General features: G+C 33.6%; 1 protein-coding gene across 1 annotated transcript in view; it reads right to left on the reverse strand.

The window, feature by feature from the left end:
• Positions 1-345: 345 nt before the first annotated feature.
• LOC143081095 (cysteine-rich motor neuron 1 protein-like) overlaps positions 346-20,925 on the reverse strand; it is a 29,045-nt gene continuing 8,465 nt past the window's right edge. The window contains exons 6-7 of the mRNA XM_076257330.1: positions 8,574-8,694; positions 346-533 (exon numbers count right to left, since the gene is read on the reverse strand). Of these exons, the coding sequence (XP_076113445.1) occupies positions 407-533; positions 8,574-8,694 (248 nt within the window). The 3' untranslated portion in view covers positions 346-406. The remainder of the gene's footprint in view (positions 534-8,573; positions 8,695-20,925) is intronic.

The following is a 20,925-nucleotide window of genomic DNA, read 5'->3' on the forward strand; positions in this document are numbered from 1 at the left end:
TATTTGTATTGTCAATTAAGGATTTATATTTTCCTCAAAAAGAAATTTGGGAGTGTACATTGATGTGTTTGCTCCACGAATAGTCTTTATCAAAGTGTTTTGGTTGAGCACGGGTTATGATTCTTTGCACAAGTAGAACTGTCAACGATGAACGTTTCTTTTTTATCATTTTTTTCCAATCTTTCCCTCCTTACTTAAAATCTAGGTTGTTAAAATTTGATTTGTTCAGGATTTGTGACTAGCTAGCCAATGCTGTATTTGTCTCAGTCTGTGTGATTTTCTACACTTTGTTTAATTATTTCGTTTATCTAAGGTTCGGGTTCTGTTTGTGTAACCACAGTTGAATTTCATATGGCTTAACGCTTTATTTGTAGAAAAAATGGTTTCTAAAACTTTTGTTCAGTAATTATTCTTCCTTATATCCTTCCGGATATTTTATAGTGATCCATGGAGGACAACTGGGTGTTTTACAACACTTCCCTGGAGCAGGTTCTTTCAGTGTACATTGTGAAGGCAATTGCCATTTATAGCACCTACAGAAGAAACAACTTGTTAATAACTTATCTCAAACGTATTCTTGTAACGTCAACCAACTAGGTTATCTTTATTTTTTACTATTACAGTTTGTATAATATACCAATATTCAATGCTGTGTCAAAACTTAAGTATTAAAAAGAATTAGTACCTATTCTGTATTTCTTAATATCCAACATTCTACTTCAAATGAAAAGTACGATATACGCACAAATACAAACCCTGACATATGTAAATATGATATATGATAAAGTCAAATCCCTTAAGACATGATTGATATGGAGATTATAACATTAAGTGAAACATCGGAACAAAGTATGTGATTTTTGTGATATACTATATCATAATAAAGTAATATAATACAAACAAACATCTTTAGCCAACCGCATTCTGTATGTGCTTGTCATAATTAAGGAGGACAAAAAAAACTTTTAGCTTAGATTCTGCAAAAGATATGCCTGAAATAACTATTGACTATATTTTGTTGATACCATAAACGACAACATTATTTTATTTCTACCTGTGTGACTTTTACATGATTATCAACTAATATACGCCAATCGCGTGATTCTACGTCAGATTTAAAGTTAACCTAACAATGTGTCCGTCAGGGAAAGGATTCTGTTCTTAAAATCGCTTAATCCTTCATGAGTGGATTTAACATGGATTATAAAATCGTATTATAACTTTGTAATAAATGAGGTTGATAAATTTGATATATGCCTTTGTAAGCTTCCTTGTTACATATTTGTTAGTTTTTATAGTAAGTAAGATTATAACGCAATGTTGACTGATGTGCATATAATGATGTTCATTATCACTGAACTAGTATATATTTGTTTAGGGGCCAGCTGAAGGACGCCTCCGTGTGCGGGAATTTCTCGCTACATTGAAGACCTGTTGGTGACTTTCTGCTGTTGTTTTTTTTCTATGATCGGGTTGTTGTCTCTTTGACACATTCCCCATTTCCATTTTCATTGAAGTATAGATTTTGCGTACTGACGTTGTTTATCATCTCAATAACGTGTTATAGTATTATTTTATTTGTATTTATTAATATTACTGTAACTGTAAAGTCTGTTTTTTGAGATATCCATTTGACGTGACTCTGTATTTATGTATCCCGTCGTACTTTGAACCACACAATTATTTGATTTATTATCATTACTTTTACTGTTAAGTCTGTTTTTTGTGATATCTATTTTACGTGACTCTGCATTTATGTATCCCATCATACTTTGAACGACAAAATTATTTTATGTCTACCTGTGCGAATTTCAAACGCGGTACTTCAAACACCTTCCATCCTTGATATATGCCTTTTTGTGCTTCGTCGTTACATTTGTTGTTTTTATAGTGATTAAGATGATAACACAATGTTGACTGCTGTACCCCTATTTTTGACATGTTTACCTATTGTGTCTGCTTGTTTTGTTCTCGCATCGTTGACAGTGTAATGGAATTTGATGCGACTGTCATACAAGTGCGAGGTTTAGCTAGCTATAAAACCAGGTTCAATCCACCATTTTCTACATGACAAAATGCCTGTACCAAGGCAGGAATATGACAGTTGTTATCCATTCGTTTGATATGTTTGAACTTATGGATTTTGCGATTTGATTGGGGACTTTCTTTTTTGAATTTTCCTCGGAGTTCAGTATTTTTGTGATTTTACTTTTTAAAAACAAAACTTTACGACAAAAGAGATGATTTCAGCTTCCCAATTGTTAACCTTCCATTTCTTTGTAGCAACATTCAAGCAGTGCCTGCAGACGGAGTAAATATTCAAGGCTTTTAAATATAAGACGTGTCCTGAACCAATCCAATGAACCATGCAGATGCTCAATTGATCCGTATTGGTACATATGAATGTTTGATTGATTGAATCTCGTCATAGAATAGCATTAAATGAGTATAATCACATGTCTAGTCTATAATCATATGATACACCTGGTGTTTCGGTTTAGGCTTTAGGCCAAGGCATTCCCCATCAGGTACCCCTAACCCGTATTTTTAAAGTCTAGTTTTAATGATTGTATACATTAGATACTGAATAATATTACTGGGGCACTCTTTGACACCTGGCGTATTCCTAGATTTTCAAAGTATGGTTAATAGTATTAGCGTTGGTTTTTTTTCAATGAATTATCTGAGTTTTGATGATGTAAGCATGTCCTTCAAACTATTTTGCTTCTTGTAGGCTATAATGGGTGGTCTCTGAAAAAGCTGTTTAGTAGTTTCGTCTTTTTCAATAATGTGCCAGTGCTTTCGTATGGTTTTGCCTAGTTGTTTAACCATGGAATTGTATTTAGTTTTGAAGCATAGGGGAATATTTTCCCGTGATTTGTTTCTATATTTTAATGTGCTAGCTCTGCTTCTATCGAGTGCTTTAAATATCAAAGGATCTATTTCTTGTTTTTGTATCCTCTTTTTAAAAGTTTACTTTTGAAGAGCGAAATTTGAGAGTCTAAATCCTCTTTATTATTTGAGGATCTGATAAAGCGAATTGTTTCACCAATTATAAAACCATTAAATACAGATGATGGATGAGCCGATGATCTGTCCAAGTATTGCAAATTATCAGTTGGTTTTCGATATAGTTTCAAGTCCATGATATTTTGTTCAAGGAATCTTTTTCCCTTGAAAACTGAAATATCTAAAAGCTGTATGCTAGTTTTTGATATTGCATATGTAAATTTTATAAGAGGATGTATGCTATTGGCGATTTCGAATAGTTCAAGGAGATTTGTTTCCGAGCCTTCAAATAAGATAAATTTATCATCCCTATAAATTGATAAGTGTGCGATTGCATATCGGTTATTATTTCAAACGTTCGTAGATCCGCTAGACTAGGAGACATTGGTGCCCCTTGAAGTACACCAATTGTTTGTCGATATATTTTGCTGTTAAATTCAAATTCATTATTTTCTAGTGATATTTTCAAAAGTTCTAGAAAATCATTTTTTGGCGGTAATGGAATTTCGTAGTGGCAGGATTCAATTTTTGGCCAAGCTCTATTAACTGCTTCTATTAATTCAGTGTGATAAAGGTTAGTGTACATGCTACTTATGTCAAAAGTAATAAGTAAAGATTCATCTGGAACTTTAATTTTTTTCTATTTTGTTTATAAAACCAAGTAATATTATTCAGTATCTATTGTATACAATCATTAAAACTAGACTTTAATAATACGGGTAAGGGGTACCTGATGAGGAATGCCTTGGCCTAAAGCCTAAACCGAAACACCAGGTGTATCAAATGATAATAGACTAGACATGTGATTATAATCATTTAATGCTATTCTATGACGAGATTCAATCAATCAAACATTCATATGTACCAATACGGATCAACTAAGCCTCTGCATGGCTCATTGGATTGGTTCAGAAAACGTCTTATATTTAAAACTTGTATTTCATATCATGATTTCCTTGATAGAGGATTGCTGGTCACAGTGAGGCTATGACACCAAGAGTTCCAAATTGTGAAGTTAAAATCGTAATCGAAAATTTTATGGACGCTATCACGAGTTGGGTCCTATCAGCAATATGGGATGCGTGGTTGCATGGGTGTTTTATTATAACAAAAAGAGCCACCCAATGTGAGCTCAACAAAGGCACGTAGCTAAGAGAATCACCCAATGTGAACTCAAAAATGGCAAGTCGTTTTAATAGAAATGCTAAAAAGCAAAAATTCCGATTCTACAATAAAAAAGAACGGAATAAATACAATATGCAGCAAAGAACTGCACATGCAAAAAAGCATGTAATTAATCTATCAAAACGCAGATTATCAAATCAGGACTATATCCTGTTGGCGAAAGGCTTAAAATTTATACCAACGCCATCAAGCAAAAATGCAAAAATGTCTATATTTAAAGACTACAATGAATTTGCTAGAAAATTACGATGTCGGTATATGTTCAGTCAAGAAAAAACTGACCTTCATCCATTTCTTAGCAATACAGGATATAAACCTGCCTCTACGTGCCATACGTTGGAAAATTATATAGATTTAACCAAGCTTGAATTGTCTTTTCTACCAATAGAAAGAAATGTAAAAAAACAATCTTACTAAGGGCGAAAGAATAGCGCTACGCAATTTGAAAAATGATGAAACAATAGTAATAAAAAAGGCAGATAAAAATTCAAATTGTGTTATTTTAGACAGGCTAGACTACATAACAGAAGTCACAAGACAACTAAATACTCAACATTACTGCCAATTAGATTCATTTAACATGGCAGAACTGAAAATCCAGGTCATTGAGTATATTAAATCATTATACGACCAAGGCATAATCGACAAAATATCATTTAAATTTTTAACAAATGGTCAAAAATGAAGAGATGCACGATTAGGGAGAATTTATATTCTCTATATTTCTATCATGGCAGATATAGAGACGCTGGATTCATAATATATGATGGAACATCAGATGAAATTATAGATTTTTTTCGTCTAGCAAATGATTATAACCCCTTATTAAAGTTCACCTATGAAATCAAAAACGATAAAATGTCGTTCTTGGATGTTTATGTAATTAAGGTCAACGATTTACAACATATGGCATCCTTGACCTTGAAATACATTTTAAAGAAACAAATTCTTATCTGTTTCTGCACAGAAATAGCTGTCACTCACAGCATGTATTCAGAGGATTTATTAAAGGTGAAGTAATACGGCAAATTAGAAATACAAGTGACCATAACAAATTAATAAACAATCTAACTAATTTCAAAGTGAAATTATTAGATAGGGGTTATGATAACACTGAAATAGATGATAGTATTACTGATGCTTTATCAATTGACCGTACTGATTTATTACAACAAAACAAATCTAAAGAGAAGCAAAGTATTCCGTTAGTTTTAATTACTAAATATAATCCATATATACGTAAAATAAAGAAACGTATAATGAAACACTGGCATTTATTACAGTTCGACGAAGACTGTGTACAAATATTCAATACAGCACCAATAGTTGCGTATAGCAAACATAAAAGTATTGGAGATATGCTTAGTAGATCAAAGTTAAAGAATGTAACATAAAATTGACAGTTGGACCTCTGATGATGGCAGATCTGTCATAATAACTAGAATTGAAGAAGAATTAAAATATAAATATATCAATATAAACATGAATAATTTTCATATTTGATTATATTCAAATAATGCATCCTAAAATGACCATCCCAAGCTTAACTGCCGAAACACGAAATTAATTATTTGTGTCGGGTCCTATCTGCAATATGGGATGCGTGGTTGCATGGGTGTTTTATTATAACAAAATAGTTATCAAAAGTACCAGGATTATAATTTTATACGCCAGACGCGCGTTTCGTCTACATAAGACTCATCAGTGACGCTCAGATCAAAATAGTTAAAAAGCCAAACAAATTCAAAGTTGAAGAGCATTGAGGACCCAAAATTCCAAAAAGTTGTGCCAAATACGGCTAAGGTAATCTACTCCTGGGGTAAGAAAATCCTTAGTTTTTCTTAAAATTCAAAGTTTTGTAAACAGAAAATTTATAAAAATGACCATATAATTGATATTCATGTCAACACCGAAGTGCTGACTACTGGGCTGGTGATACCCTCGGGGACGAAACGTCCACCAGCAGTGGCATCGACCCAATGGTGTAAATAGTTATCAAAAGTACCAGGATTATAATTTTATACGCCAGACGCGCGTTTCGTCTACATAAGACTCATCAGTGACGCTCAGATCAAAATAGTTAAAAAGCCAAACAAATTCAAAGTTGAAGAGCATTGAGGACCCAAAATTCCAAAAAGTTGTGCCAAATACGGCTAAGGTAATCTACTCCTGGGGTAAGAAAATCCTTAGTTTTTCGAAAAATTCAAAGTTTTGTAAACAGAAAATTTATAAAAATGACCATATAATTGATATTCATGTCAACACCGAAGTGCTGACTACTGGGCTGGTGATACCCTCGGGGACGAAACGTCCACCAGCAGTGGCATCGACCCAGTGGTGTAAATAGTTATCAAAAGTACCAGGATTATAATTTTATACGCCAGACGCGCGTTTCGTCTACATAAGACTCATCAGTGACGCTCAGATCAAAATAGTTAAAAAGCCAAACAAATTCAAAGTTGAAGAGCATTGAGGACCCAAAATTCCAAAAAGTTGTGCCAAATACGGCTAAGGTAATCTACTCCTGGGGTAAGAAAATCCTTAGTTTTTCGAAAAATTCAAAGTTTTGTAAACAGAAAATTTATAAAAATGACCATATAATTGATATTCATGTCAACACCGAAGTGCTGACTACTGGGCTGGTGATACCCTCGGGGACGAAACGTCCACCAGCAGTGGCATCGACCCAGTGGTGTAAATAGTTATCAAAAGTACCAGGATTATAATTTTATACGCCAGACGCGCGTTTCGTCTACATAAGACTCATCAGTGACGCTCAGATCAAAATAGTTAAAAAGCCAAACAAATTCAAAGTTGAAGAGCATTGAGGACCCAAAATTCCAAAAAGTTGTGCCAAATACGGCTAAGGTAATCTACTCCTGGGGTTAGAAAATCCTTAGTTTTTCGAAAAATTCAAAGTTTTGTAAACAGAAAATTTATAAAAATGACCATATAATTGATATTCATGTCAACACCGAAGTGCTGACTACTGGGCTGGTGATACCCTCGGGGACGAAACGTCCACCAGCAGTGGCATCGACCCAGTGGTGTAAATAGTTATCAAAAGTACCAGGATTATAATTTTATACGCCAGACGCGCGTTTCGTCTACATAAGACTCATCAGTGACGCTCAGATCAAAATAGTTAAAAAGCCAAACAAATTCAAAGTTGAAGAGCATTGAGGACCCAAAATTCCAAAAAGTTGTGCCAAATACGGCTAAGGTAATCTACTCCTGGGGTTAGAAAATCCTTAGTTTTTCGAAAAATTCAAAGTTTTGTAAACAGAAAATTTATAAAAATGACCATATAATTGATATTCATGTCAACACCGAAGTGCTGACTACTGGGCTGGTGATACCCTCGGGGACGAAACGTCCACCAGCAGTGGCATCGACCCAGTGGTGTAAATAGTTATCAAAAGTACCAGGATTATAATTTTATACGCCAGACGCGCGTTTCGTCTACATAAGACTCATCAGTGACGCTCAGATCAAAATAGTTAAAAAGCCAAACAAATTCAAAGTTGAAGAACATTGAGGACCCAAAATTCCAAAAAGTTGTGCCAAATACGGCTAAGGTAATCTACTCCTGGGGTAAGAAAATCCTTAGTTTTTCGAAAAATTCAAAGTTTTGTAAACAGAAAATTTATAAAAATGACCATATAATTGATATTCATGTCAACACCGAAGTGCTGACTACTGGGCTGGTGATACCCTCGGGGACGAAACGTCCACCAGCAGTGGCATCGACCCAGTGGTGTAAATAGTTATCAAAAGTACCAGGATTATAATTTTATACGCCAGACGCGCGTTTCGTCTACATAAGACTCATCAGTGACGCTCAGATCAAAATAGTTAAAAAGCCAAACAAATTCAAAGTAGAAGAGCATTGAGGACCCAAAATTCCAAAAAGTTGTGCCAAATACGGCTAAGGTAATCTACTCCTGGGGTAAGAAAATCCTTAGTTTTTCGAAAAATTCAAAGTTTTGTATGGAATAACAGTTTCACAGATGATATCGGGTATGTTCCATAACTACGATAACCTTCCCTTTTCACGAATGTGACCTACAGAATTAGACTATTTACCGTGTTTGTAATAACATAAGCAACATGACGGGTGCCACATGTGGAACAGGATCTGCTTATCCGTCCGTAGCACCTGAGATCACCCGCAGTTTTTGGAGGGGTTCGTGTTGCTTAGTCTTTAGTTTTCTATGTTTTGTCGTCTGTTCTATTATTTGTCTGTTTGCCTTTTTATTTTAGCAATGGCGTTGTCAGTTTATTTTCAATCTATGAGTTGGACTGTCCCTCTGATATCTTTCGTCCCTCATTTACACTTTCCAATCACATTAAAATATAATATATCTTATATAACTTACAATTCTTTACATCTATAGAATCCTAGATTTGCTTGAAGACATTCACATTTGTATTTACAATCATCAATCCATGTGTCATTCTGTCTATAATATTCTTCCTTGTAAAAACAGGTATTAACAGCTAAACAGAAGGAAAAAAAACATGTTTATAATGTTATAAACCTGGAGAAGTAGAAATATAACCTTTACCATTTCATGACAGAACATAACCACATCAAGGTTGTGAATTTGGTTTCTTATTTGTTTTTCTTTATATCATATTCAAACATCTGAGTATAATATATATTATGACTTACAATTCTTTACATCTATAGAATCCTAGATTTGCTTGAAGACATTCACATTTGTATTTACAATCATAAATCCATGTGTCATCCTGTCCATAATATTGTCCCTTGTAATTATAGGTATATAAACAGAAGGACAGACCATGTTTATACTGGTATATACCTGAAGCAGTAGTAAATAACCTTTCTTCATTCACGACGTAACTACATCAGGATGGCCAAGTTGGTTTCTTATTTCTTTTCTTTATGTCGTATTCGTTACCTTTTCATTATCTATTCCTTATTCGTTACTAATTCGTTATTTATTTCTTATTCGTTCCTTATTCGCTTTTTATTATGCTTATCCTTTATATACAGGTTTTAAGCAAATTTATTGATATTTTATCGTGTGTTTTTCTATGTTGTGATGTTATGCTATTGTTTCAGAAAAAGAGAGAAGGATTGGATCCGTTTTAACGTTTAATCCCGCTGCAAATGTTTGCTCCTGTCCTAAGTCAGGAATCTGATGTACAGTAGTTGTCGTTTTGTTTATGTAATTTATAGTACATGTTTCTCGTTACTCGTTTTTTTTACAGATTAGACCGTTGGTTTTCCCGTTTGAATGGTTTTACATTAGTAATTTTGGGGCCCTTTATAGCTTGTTGTTCGGTGTGAGCCAAGGCTCCTTGTTGAAGGCCGTACATTGACCTATAATGATTTTTTTTTTTAAATTGTTATTTGGATGGAGAGTTGTCTCATTGGCACTCACACCACATCTTCCTATATCTATTTAAGACCTGTTTTATTCTGAGGTACGATATTGTTTTATTTTTATTTTCTGGTGTTAATTATTGGTTCGTCATGGTGACATTACCCTGTAATCGATTATGTACCCATTATAGCGATCGACTGATTCCCTGTTACTTATTTGCTACTTCTTCATTCTTTATTCGCTTTTTATACGTTGCATCTTTTAAATATTTTATAATTATCTTATTTTCATGCCTCCGGTGTAAGATATGGGTTCGTAGATGGAAATAAACAATAAGTGCGTATGTACCCGTTTCTGCGCTCGATTGATACCTGTTACTCGTTCGTTCATTTTTCACTTTTAATACGTTTCATCTCTTTAATACTTTCTTTTCTTTTATTTCCTTGTCTCTGGTATTCGCTGTTTGATTGTAGAACGAATATAACCATATGAACGCGTATGCACCCATTTCAGCCCTCGACTAATACTTTATTGCCTATTCGTTCCTCATTCGTTCCTCAGTCGTTTGTTGACGTTTGTTATGCGTTGCAACATTTTTTTCTTGTCTTTGGCGTTAACTAACGGTTCTTAATGATGGAATAACCTGAATTACAATTATGTATCCATTTCAGGAACGACTGATACCCCTTTTTTATTCGTTCCTTATTTGTTTGTTATACGTTTGTTGTAAATTGCAACTTTCTTTCATTTTCATGTCTCTGGTTTAAGTCTTATGTTCTAAGAGGTAAAATAACACTATAAGCGTATGTAACCGATTAAGCGTTCGACTAATATCCTGTTGCTTATTCGTTGATTATTCGTTTGTTATACGTTTGTTTTACGTTGAACCTTTTTGAAAAAAATTGAACTTTTATTTTCTTGTCTCTGGTAGTAGCTATATGGGTTCGTAACGTGAAATTACCCAATAAGGGCGTTTGTATCTGTATCTGAGTTCGACAGACACATTGTTACTTATTTTATCCTTATTTGTATGTTATACGTTGCTCCTTTTGAAACATTTCGTTTTCTTTCGTGGTATATAAGGGTAAGTAAGCATGAAATATACCTATTAGCGCGTTTGTACCCATTTCAGTGCTAGAAAAGTACCCTGTTTAGTATTCGTAGTTTTTTCGTTCTGCAATAATTTTTAAAACGTTTCACCCTTTTAAATGCTTAAGTTTCTTTCATTTACCTGACTCTTGTGTTAAACCCATGTATTTATAAGTAAAAATAAACTTATTAGTATTAGAATCCGTTTCAGCGTTTCAGACTGTTACTTTTTCTCTACTTATTCTTTCCTTATACTTTTGTTATATATTACTACTTGTATGTACCAGTGTAGGCACTCGACTGATACCTATTCTTTACGTTACTTATTCGTTTTAATTCGCTTCTTAAAAGTTTCACCTTTTATTGCTTTCTTTTAATATCCTTTCTGGTTTTTTTTATTATTACCTGTAGTTTTATAGACGTGCCATAACTCTATTAGGACGTACATACTCATCGCAGCGTCGACTGATACCCTGATACTTATTAGCAACTTTTTTGTTTTTTATTCGCTTTTGAACACTTTTAATGCTTTCTTTCCTTTCTTCTGTGTTAGCTCTGGGTTCCTAGACGTAAAATATATCTATTAGCGAGCATGTATTCATTTCAGCAATCGACTTATACCCTGTTATTTGTTTTGCTATTTATTCTTTCCTTTTTCGCTTTTGTGTCCTAATTTACTGTCTCTGGTACCGGTGTTAGTCGTGGGTTTCACGATTGAATCTAACCCTATTAGCGCCTATGTACCCGTTTCAGCTTTCGTCTGATACCCTGATCCTTATTCTTTTATACGTTGCACCTTTTTAAATGATTTCTTTTCGGTTGAAATATGCTCATTATAGCACATCGACGTGTTTCCCAGATTGATACCCGGTAACTTATTCCCAACTTCTTCGCTCCTTATTCCCTTTTTAAACGTTGCACTCTTTAAAGACTTTTTTACAATTTCTTTTCTTTTTCGTTGTTGTTGTTACCTCTGTGTGTGTAGACGTGAAATATTCCTATTAGCACACATGTACCCGTATCCGCGATCGACTGATACGCTGTTACTTTTTCGCTTCTTGTTCGTTCCGTATTCGCTTTTTAAACGTTGCACCTTTAAAATTTGTTTTTTTAATTTCTTTTCTTTGTCGTTGTTGTTATTATATGGATGTGTAGACAGGATAAAGGCCTATTAGCGCACATATACCCGTATCCGCAATCAACTGATACCCTGTTACTTATTCGCTACTTGATGATGATGGAAGTGTTTAACGACCTTGACTCGTTTTACAGCCCTCGCACGGTCGGCTCGGTGCCCGAAGGCGTTTGGTGAGCGTTTAAATAATGTGTGCAGTCGGTCAGGAACAGGTGAAAGACGTTATTTTGGTAGGCCACCATCTTGGTTTTGTGAGTTGTTTTGGCTTGGTTTGTTGACTATTTAGATGTTTTATCTTCACAACGGCTGCTTTCATGGCCAATTTGGTCAGCTTGGTAGCCCACTAACCACAATGATGGAGTACTGGTCGATGAGTCTCGGACGTAGTAGTAACGATGACAGAAAGCGTCATTAGGACCAAAGTAGTGAGACAGTGGAATGAAGGTCCATTATCCAATACCTAGCTATAGGATACAGCCCTCGAACGTCAGTCGGCATAACACGCCCCAACCGTAAGGGGTTTTGGAGTGTATGCTGGCGCGGGTATTTACGCGGTTTGACTTCTGTACAGCGTGGGATTGGTTTATGTCACCAAAAATAGTATGTCGTTGATCCAGCTATAGTAAATCCTCATCGTAGATAACGGGCAAAGAAGAGCCGACCCAGTACGTCCGTTCAGCTGTAAGGACAAATACGTGACTGGATTGGTCGCTACTTGTTCGTCCTTTATTCGCCTTTTTAGGTGGTATGGGTATCTTTCGCCATCTTGGATTGTAAAAAAAACAAAGAACCTTGGGTCCAGATTTTCTATCAAGTTTGACGCAAGAATAAAGAAATTTAACATGTTTAATGTGAATTTTCATTTTAAAGAACCAACTTATAAGAATATAAATTATAAATAGTAATATAGTGTAAATTATTTTTGGTTGTTTTTAAATGTTTTTAAATTGGCATTTAAAGAGGAGGTTACTCTAAAACAGTGCATTTTCTGAAGGAATCTACATGGAATTTTTATGTATTTTTTGTATTTTAGCCGAATTAAACGTACGTTGACCCTATCTTTTCTTTTGATATTCTTAAAGAATTGTCTGAAGACTATCTTTTTGGTAATTTATTTTACAATTCTATCATTTACTTTAGTTTTAAATCACAAAATGGTGTTTCTTACTGTATAATCTATACAAAATGTGTTCTTTTGTCACAACCTGTAGCTTGAGAAAATGCGCGTTGATCTATCATTTTTATTATATTTTTGAACATATATCGATAGATACTACGTTTGGCAAAGTATGAACAAATTCTATCATTTTTATTTTAGACTCCTATACCACCTTAAATGTTGCACCTTGTAAAGACTTTTGTTAAATTTCCTTTCTTGTCATTGTTGTTGATTTTACAATGTAGCTATGGGTGTGTAGACGTAAAATAGGTCTATTAGTCTATTCGCGGACATGTACTCGTTTCCATGATCCACTGATAAACTGTGACAGATTCGCTTCTTGTTCGTTCCTTATTCGCTTTTTTTAGAAATTCTGTTCTCTTTTGTTGTTGTTGTTGTTGTTGTTGTTGTTAACTATGAGTTTGAAGACGTGAAATAGACCTATAAGCGCGAACGTACATGTTGTTGTTCTAGACTGATACCCTGATACTTATTCGGTCCTTTAATGCAACTTTTTAATTATTTCTTTTCATTATTTTTTTCTTTGGTGTAATCTTCGGACCGTAAAAGGTTAACTTACCATTTTTGCGCATATGTACACGTTAATGTAATTGACTGATACCCTGTTACTTATTCGCTGCCTATTATTTCCGTATTCGCTTTTTAAACGTTGCAACTCTTAATACTTGTATTTGTATTTCTTTTTTTTCTTTTTTGTTGTTGGAAGAAATGGGTTTATAGACGTGTATAAAACCCATTTAGCGCGTATGTTCCCGTTTCATCGCTAGAATGATACCCTGATTCTTATTTGTTCGTTATTTGTTCCTTATTATGTCACCCGATCGACAATGTCGGGTGACATATTGCTTTTCCTCTGTTTCTTTGCTATTATTATTATTCTGCCAACTATTTTGTCCGCCACAGTTTTTGGAGACAATGGAACCAATCTTAATGATAGTTAACTATAATGAGGAACACAAAATTTCGGGTTGCAGTAGGGTCTAAGACCATAAAAAATGGCTGCCGTTTCCATGGAAACGGAACAATTGTGAAAAATTCCAGTTTTTGGTTTTTGTGAATAATTTAGAGATGCTTAATTTCAGAATCATTATATTTTAATACAATGAAGGTGCCACCCATATACTGGTTTTGGATGATTTTGGCAATCATTCGAACTACTATGTTGCCATGGAAACTACACCAAAAATTTCAAAAATATGAAAATGCTCCAATTTTTTTGAAACTTTAGCATAACGATGAACAACTTTGGTAGATGTGGTTTTTGGCGTTGGAATTTCCAAAATTTCTGCCGTTTCCATGGAAACAATGCGAAAAGGTCAAAATGCGCCAAAAACTTCCGGGTTTGGTGAATAACTTTGGTATGCTTGAACTTAAAATCATCAAATTTTTATGCAATATAGTTGTCCACTATATACGAGTTTTGAATGATTTTGACAATCATCGGAACTACTGATGAAACTTGATATGATTGTTGACTGTCAAGTCAACATATGACTTTTGAAGTTGGAATTTCCAAAATGGTCACGGTTGCTATGAAAACTGCAAAAATGTCAAAATTCTCAAAATGGTTTTAATTTAATGAAATTTGATATTATTGGTAACTAACAAGTAAAGATGAGACTTTTGACTTTGAAATTTTCAAAATGTCTGCCGTTGCCATGGAAACGGTATAAATGTGAAATACTTTAAAATGCTCTGAATATACTGAAAATTTACAAAAAGATGAATAGCCATGCATATTTGTGCATTTACTGTTAAACAAGTTTGAAATGGCTGCCGCTTACATTTTGTAGTGGCAATAGGGGGAAGGGTGACATCCGCTATTGTTTGCAATGGCAATTCTAGTTCGTATTTACATTTTGTATTTTTAATTTTTTATTATATTTTCTTGTTTTTCATTTTTCTGTCTGTTATGAACTATTGTACACTCGCTACTTATTCGTTCCTTATTTGCTTTATATACTTTGCACTTTTTTAATGTTTTATGGTACTTTTCATATATTATCTCTGGTGTTAGCTCAGGGTTTGTCGATGTGACACAGCCTTATTAGCACTTACATATTCGTAACAGAGCTCGACTGATACCCTGTTCTTTATCGCTACTTATTTGTTCCTGATTTGTATTTCATTCGTTGCTCCTTTTTAATGGTTACGTCTTTTTACGTTATAAATGTGTGATGGTAGTCTCATGTAATTGGAGTTGAAAAAAACAGTTAAAGCACTCGACAGAAGTTCTGTTACTTTTTCATTCTTTATAGTTTTTTTTTAAACTTTGTCCTTTTTTGAAATTGTCTTTATTTGTTTTTTTCTCTGGTGTAAGTTTTAGGTTCTTGTAGATGAAAATATTCAGTTAGATTGTATCTATTCGTTTTACGCGCTCGACTGATTTCTTATTCGCTTTTTATAAATTGTTTTTTTGATCTTCATGTTTCATGTGTTGGATCTTAGTTTGTTATTCTTATTCGTTCCTTATTCATATCATACACATTACCGGTTTTCTTTTAATTTTTTTTTTGGCATTTCATGTCTCTAGTGTTAGTCCCGTATTCGTGTTATTGAAATAACCTAGTCAGGGCATATGTACTAGGAGCAGTTTTTACGCTCCAGATTTACTCTGTTGTTGATTTGCATTTGATACGTTGCCTCTTTTAAATGATTTTCGTTTCTTAGTTTTCTTGTTTCTGGTGTTCGTTGTTGATTCGTTGGGGTATAATAAACCTGGTGGCACATATTTCCATGTCTTCGAGTTTGACTATACTCTGCTACTTATTTGTTACCTTTTTGTTCTTAATTTGCTCTTCACAAGGTGACTCTTTTAAAAGTATATGATATGACATGCCAAAAATCATCTTAAATGAATAAAGACGACCTGCTTTTGTACAAATAACTTACATTGCTATAAAGTAAATGTTCAAGACCACGCCAGAGTGATTTAGACTATGATCTTGATTGTTCAAGCTACATATGGGTGCGGTCCTAACCTTGACAAAAGGTAACTTAGAGTTAACTTGTTGACTGCTTTCTAAGTTAACTTGAGAATTTTTAAGCAGTCAAGCAAGTTAACTTCGTCGTTGGTGGACCAGACCTACGGTCTGCTTTTTTAGGACTGCTGCAGACCTATCAACAGGTCTGCTCCATACCAGACCTGTAGACAAGTCTGCTTTCGACCAGTCCTGGGGACAGGTATGCCCTAGACCAGACCTGTGGACAAGTCTGCTTTTGACCAGTCCTGAGGACATGTCTGCCTCAGACCAGACCTGTGGACAGGTCTGCTTCTGACCAGACCTGAGGACAGGTCTGCTTTTGACCAGACCTATGGACAGGTCTGCTATTGACCAGACCTGAGGACAGGTATGCTTATGACAGTATATCGTTATAAGAGTTTGCATATCAGACTTGAACTTTAATTAGAATACGTAAACAACATTCGCATTGTTTTTCCACAGATATCATTTATTATTTACTCGCTAGACTTTACAAGATATTATACAAATTCTCTTTTTTTTTTATTTGATATACATGTATTCTTTAATAAATAAAAAAGAAATCCTATACAATCACAAAGAGTGTTTTTTTTTATTAGAAGGCGGATAGAAAGGTTGTCCAACGCTTCGGAGCAATATTCATGGGATATCAACAACATTGTCGACGTAGCTTCGTTCCCCGTTTATTACCTTCCCTTCCTTAATTTTACTTTATGCATAAATTTGTACATGCATGGATATTTCATTGTTATTCAACTTGTTTGCATTGGATTAACTATTCTATTTTCCGCAGAATATTCTAACAGAAATTGTACAGTGTCCGTAAGCACACGGTGTGGTAAAACTATCAACAATCTCGTCAAATGCGTCAAGAGATTTGTCTTTGCCGATTAATTGAGATATGGGACGTCCCAGAATTATACTCAATGCGCACTTTTAATAATGAAATAGTTGCCACTTGAGGTTTTACTATAAGCAAAATCAATCAACCGACATAATAGATAAACAGTATACTATTCCAGAAGAGAACCTTTTTTATCATTGTAACTAGGGTAGTATTTACAAATGAATACACCTTAATATCGTTATTTGTCCGCCATTGCTGGATATCACACAGGTTCCCGTAAAATTTGGATGTCATCAAACAAAATATCTGACGCCACAATGGAAACGTGATTGTCGTATGCGTCAAAAGTTCAATCGGCTGGGTCAGCCGGGATTAGCTATAAGTTGTATTCAGACATGTCAGTGTTGGTACTTTGATGATGCGGCATAATAGTTTTGTTTTACACACCATCATGAACTACTATATGTAGGGACTGTTATTTTGAATAAAGAGATTAAATGCTGACACTCGCATTTTATGCAGAATTTTTTTTTGAATTTATATATAGTTTCCCAATATAACTGATTACATGTACATTTATGGTCCTACTAAAAACTCCTGATATTAAAAACATTGCTGATAAACTATGAAGGTATATAAGTTCACATATGGTCAGTCTTGGTCGATGCGGTTAAATAATTTTGTTGTAAAGTCAGCATGAGGTATCAAACTACTAAAATTTTGTTACGTATCAATATTTTGAATAAAAGGAGGACATGCTGGCATACTAAATTTATGCGAACAAAACTTTGTTGTTATTATATTGCAATAATGCTGTCCATTATAATTATACATTGAATACATGTATTAACAATTTAATTAAAAGTTCTCATATGGTCAGTTTTGGTCAATGCGGTCTATTAATTTTGTTGTACAAGTCAGCATGAGGTATCAAAACTACTGAAATTTTGTTACGTACAATGTATCAGTATTTTGGGTAAAAAGAGAACATGCTAGCACTCTAAATTTATGCGAACAAAAATTTGTTCTTATTATATTGGAATATTGCTGTCTATTGTATTTTACATTGAATCCTGACATAAAAAATATGGCTGATTAACTATGCGAGTATATATATTAACAATTTAATTAAAAGTTCACATATGGTCAGTTTTGGTCAATGCAGTCTAATAATTTTGTTGTACAAGTCAGCATGAGGTATCAAAACTACTGAAATTTTGTTACGTATCAGTATTTTGGGTAAAAAGAGGACATGCTAGCACTCTAAATTTATGCGAACAAAAATTTGTTCTTATTATATTGGAATATTGCTGTCTATTGTATTTTACATTGAATCCTGACATAAAAAATATGGCTTATTTACTTTGCGGGTATATAGATTTACAAATTAAAGTGCACATATGGTCAGTTTTGGTCAATGCGGTCAAATAATTTTGATGTACAAGTCAGCATGAGGTATCAAAACTACTGAAATTTTGTTACGTATTAGTATTTTGAGTACAAAGAGGACATGCTTGCACCCTGAATTTATGCGAACAAAAAATATTGCTATCCATTGTATCATACATTGAATCCTGACATAAAAAATATGGCTGATTTACTATGCAGGTATACAATGGTATATAGATTTACAGATTAAAGTGCACATATGGTCAGTTTTGGTCAATTCGGTCTAATAATTTTGTTGTACAATTCAGCATGAGGTATCAAAACTACTGAAATTTTGTTATGTATCAGTATTTTGAGTAAAAAGAGGACATGCTGGCACCTTAAATTTATGCAAACAAAAGTTTGTTCTTATTATATTGCAATATTGCTATCCATTGTATCATACATTGAATCCTGACATAAAAAATATGGCTGATTTGCTATGTGGGTATATAGATTTACAAATTAAAGTGCACATATGGTCAGTTTTGGTCAATGCGGTCAAATAATTTTGTTGTACAAGTCAGCTTGAGGTACGAAAACTACTGAGATTTTGTTACGTATTAATATTTTGAATAAAAGGAGGACATGCTGGTATCCTAAATTTATGGAAACAAAACTTTGTTGTTATTGTATTGCAATATTGCTGATGATTATAATTATACATTGAATCCCAATATTAGAAATATGGCTGAGTTACTATGCGGGTATATAGATTTACAATTTAAAGTTCACATATGGTCAGTTTTTGTCAATGCGGTCAAATAATTTTGTTCTAAAAGTAAGCTTCAGGTATAATAACTACTGAAATTTTGTTACGTATCAGTATTTTGAGTAAAAGGAGGACATGCTGGCACCCTAAATTTATGCGAACAAAAATTTGTTCTTATTATATTGCAATATTGCTGTCCATTGTATTTTACATTGAATCCTGACATAAAAAATATGGCTTATTTACTTTGCTGGTATATAGAGTGATAAATTAAAATGCACATATGGTCAGTTTTGGTCAATGCGGTCAAATAATTTTGTTGTACAAGTCAGCTTGAGGTATCAAAATTACTGAAATTTTGTTACTTATCAGTATTTTGGGTAAAAAGAGGACATGCTAGCACCCTAAATTTATGCGAACAAAAATTTGTTCTTATTATATTGGAATATTGCTATCCATTGTATTTTACATTGAATCCTGACATAAAAAATATGGCTTATTTACTTTGCGGGTATATAGATTGACAAATTAAAGTGCACATATGGTCAGTTTTGGTCAATGCGGTCTAATAATTTTGATGTACAAGTCAGCATGAGGTATCAAAACTACTGAAATTTTGTTACGTATCAGTATTTTGAGTAGAAAGAGGACATGCTGGAACCCTGAATTTATGCGAACAAAAATTTGTTCTTATTATATTGCAATATTGCTATCTATTATATCATACATTGAATCCTGACATAAAAATATGGCTGATTTACTATGCAGGTATAAAGATTTACAAATTAAAGTGCACATATGGTCAGTTTTGGTCAATGCGGTCTAATAATTTTGTTGTACAAGTCAGCATGAGGTATCAAAACTACTGAAATTCTATTACGTATAAGTATTTTGAGTAAAAAGAGGACATGCTGGCACTCTTAATTTATGCGAACAAAAATTTGTTCTTATTATATTGGAATATTGCTGTCTATTGTATATTACATTGAATCGTGACATAAAAAATATGGCTTATTTACTTTGCGGGTATATAGATTTACAAATTAAAGTGCACATATGGTCAGTTTTGGTCAATGCGGTCAAATAATTTTGATGTACAAGTCAGCATGAGGTATCAAAATTCACTGAAATTTTGTTACGTATCAGTATTTTGAGTAATAAGAGGACATGCTTGCACCCTGAATTTATGCGAACAAAAAATATTGCTATCCATTATATCAAACATTGAATCCTGACATAAAAAATATGGCTGATTTACTATGCAGGTATACAATGGTATATAGATTTACAGATTAAAGTGCACATATGGTCAGTTTTGGTCAATGCGGTCTAATAATTTTGTTGTACAATTCAGCATGAGGTATCAAAACTACTGAAATTTTGTTATGTATCAGTATTTTGAGTAAAAAGAGGACATGCTGGCACCTTAAATTTATGCAAACAAAAATTTGTTCTTATTATATTGCAATATTGCTATCCATTGTATCATACATTGAATCCTGACATAAAACATATGGCTGATTTACTATATGGGTATATAGATTTACAAATTAAAGTGCACATATGGTCAGTTTTGGTCAATGCGGTAAAATAATTTTGTTGTACAAGTCAGCTTGAGGTATGAAAACTACTGAGATTTTGTTACGTATTAATATTTTGAATAAAAGGAAGACATGCTGGTATCCTAAATTGATGCGAACAAAAATTTGTTTATATTATATTGCAATATTGCTATCCATTGTATCATACATTGAATCCTGACATAAAAAATATGGCTGATTTACTATGCAGGTATAAAGATTTACAAATTAAAGTGCACATATGGTCAGTTTTGGTCAATGCGGTCTAATAATTTTGTTGTACAAGTCAGCATGAGGTATCAAAACTACTGAAATTTTATTACGTATCAGTATTTTGAGTAAAAAAAGGACATGCTGGCACCCATAATTTATGCGAAAAAAAATTTGTTCTTATTATATTGCAATATTGCTATCCATTG

Source organism: Mytilus galloprovincialis, chromosome 6 (genome assembly GCF_965363235.1).
Source record: "Mytilus galloprovincialis chromosome 6, xbMytGall1.hap1.1, whole genome shotgun sequence".
Lineage (NCBI taxonomy): Eukaryota > Metazoa > Mollusca > Bivalvia > Mytilida > Mytilidae > Mytilus > Mytilus galloprovincialis.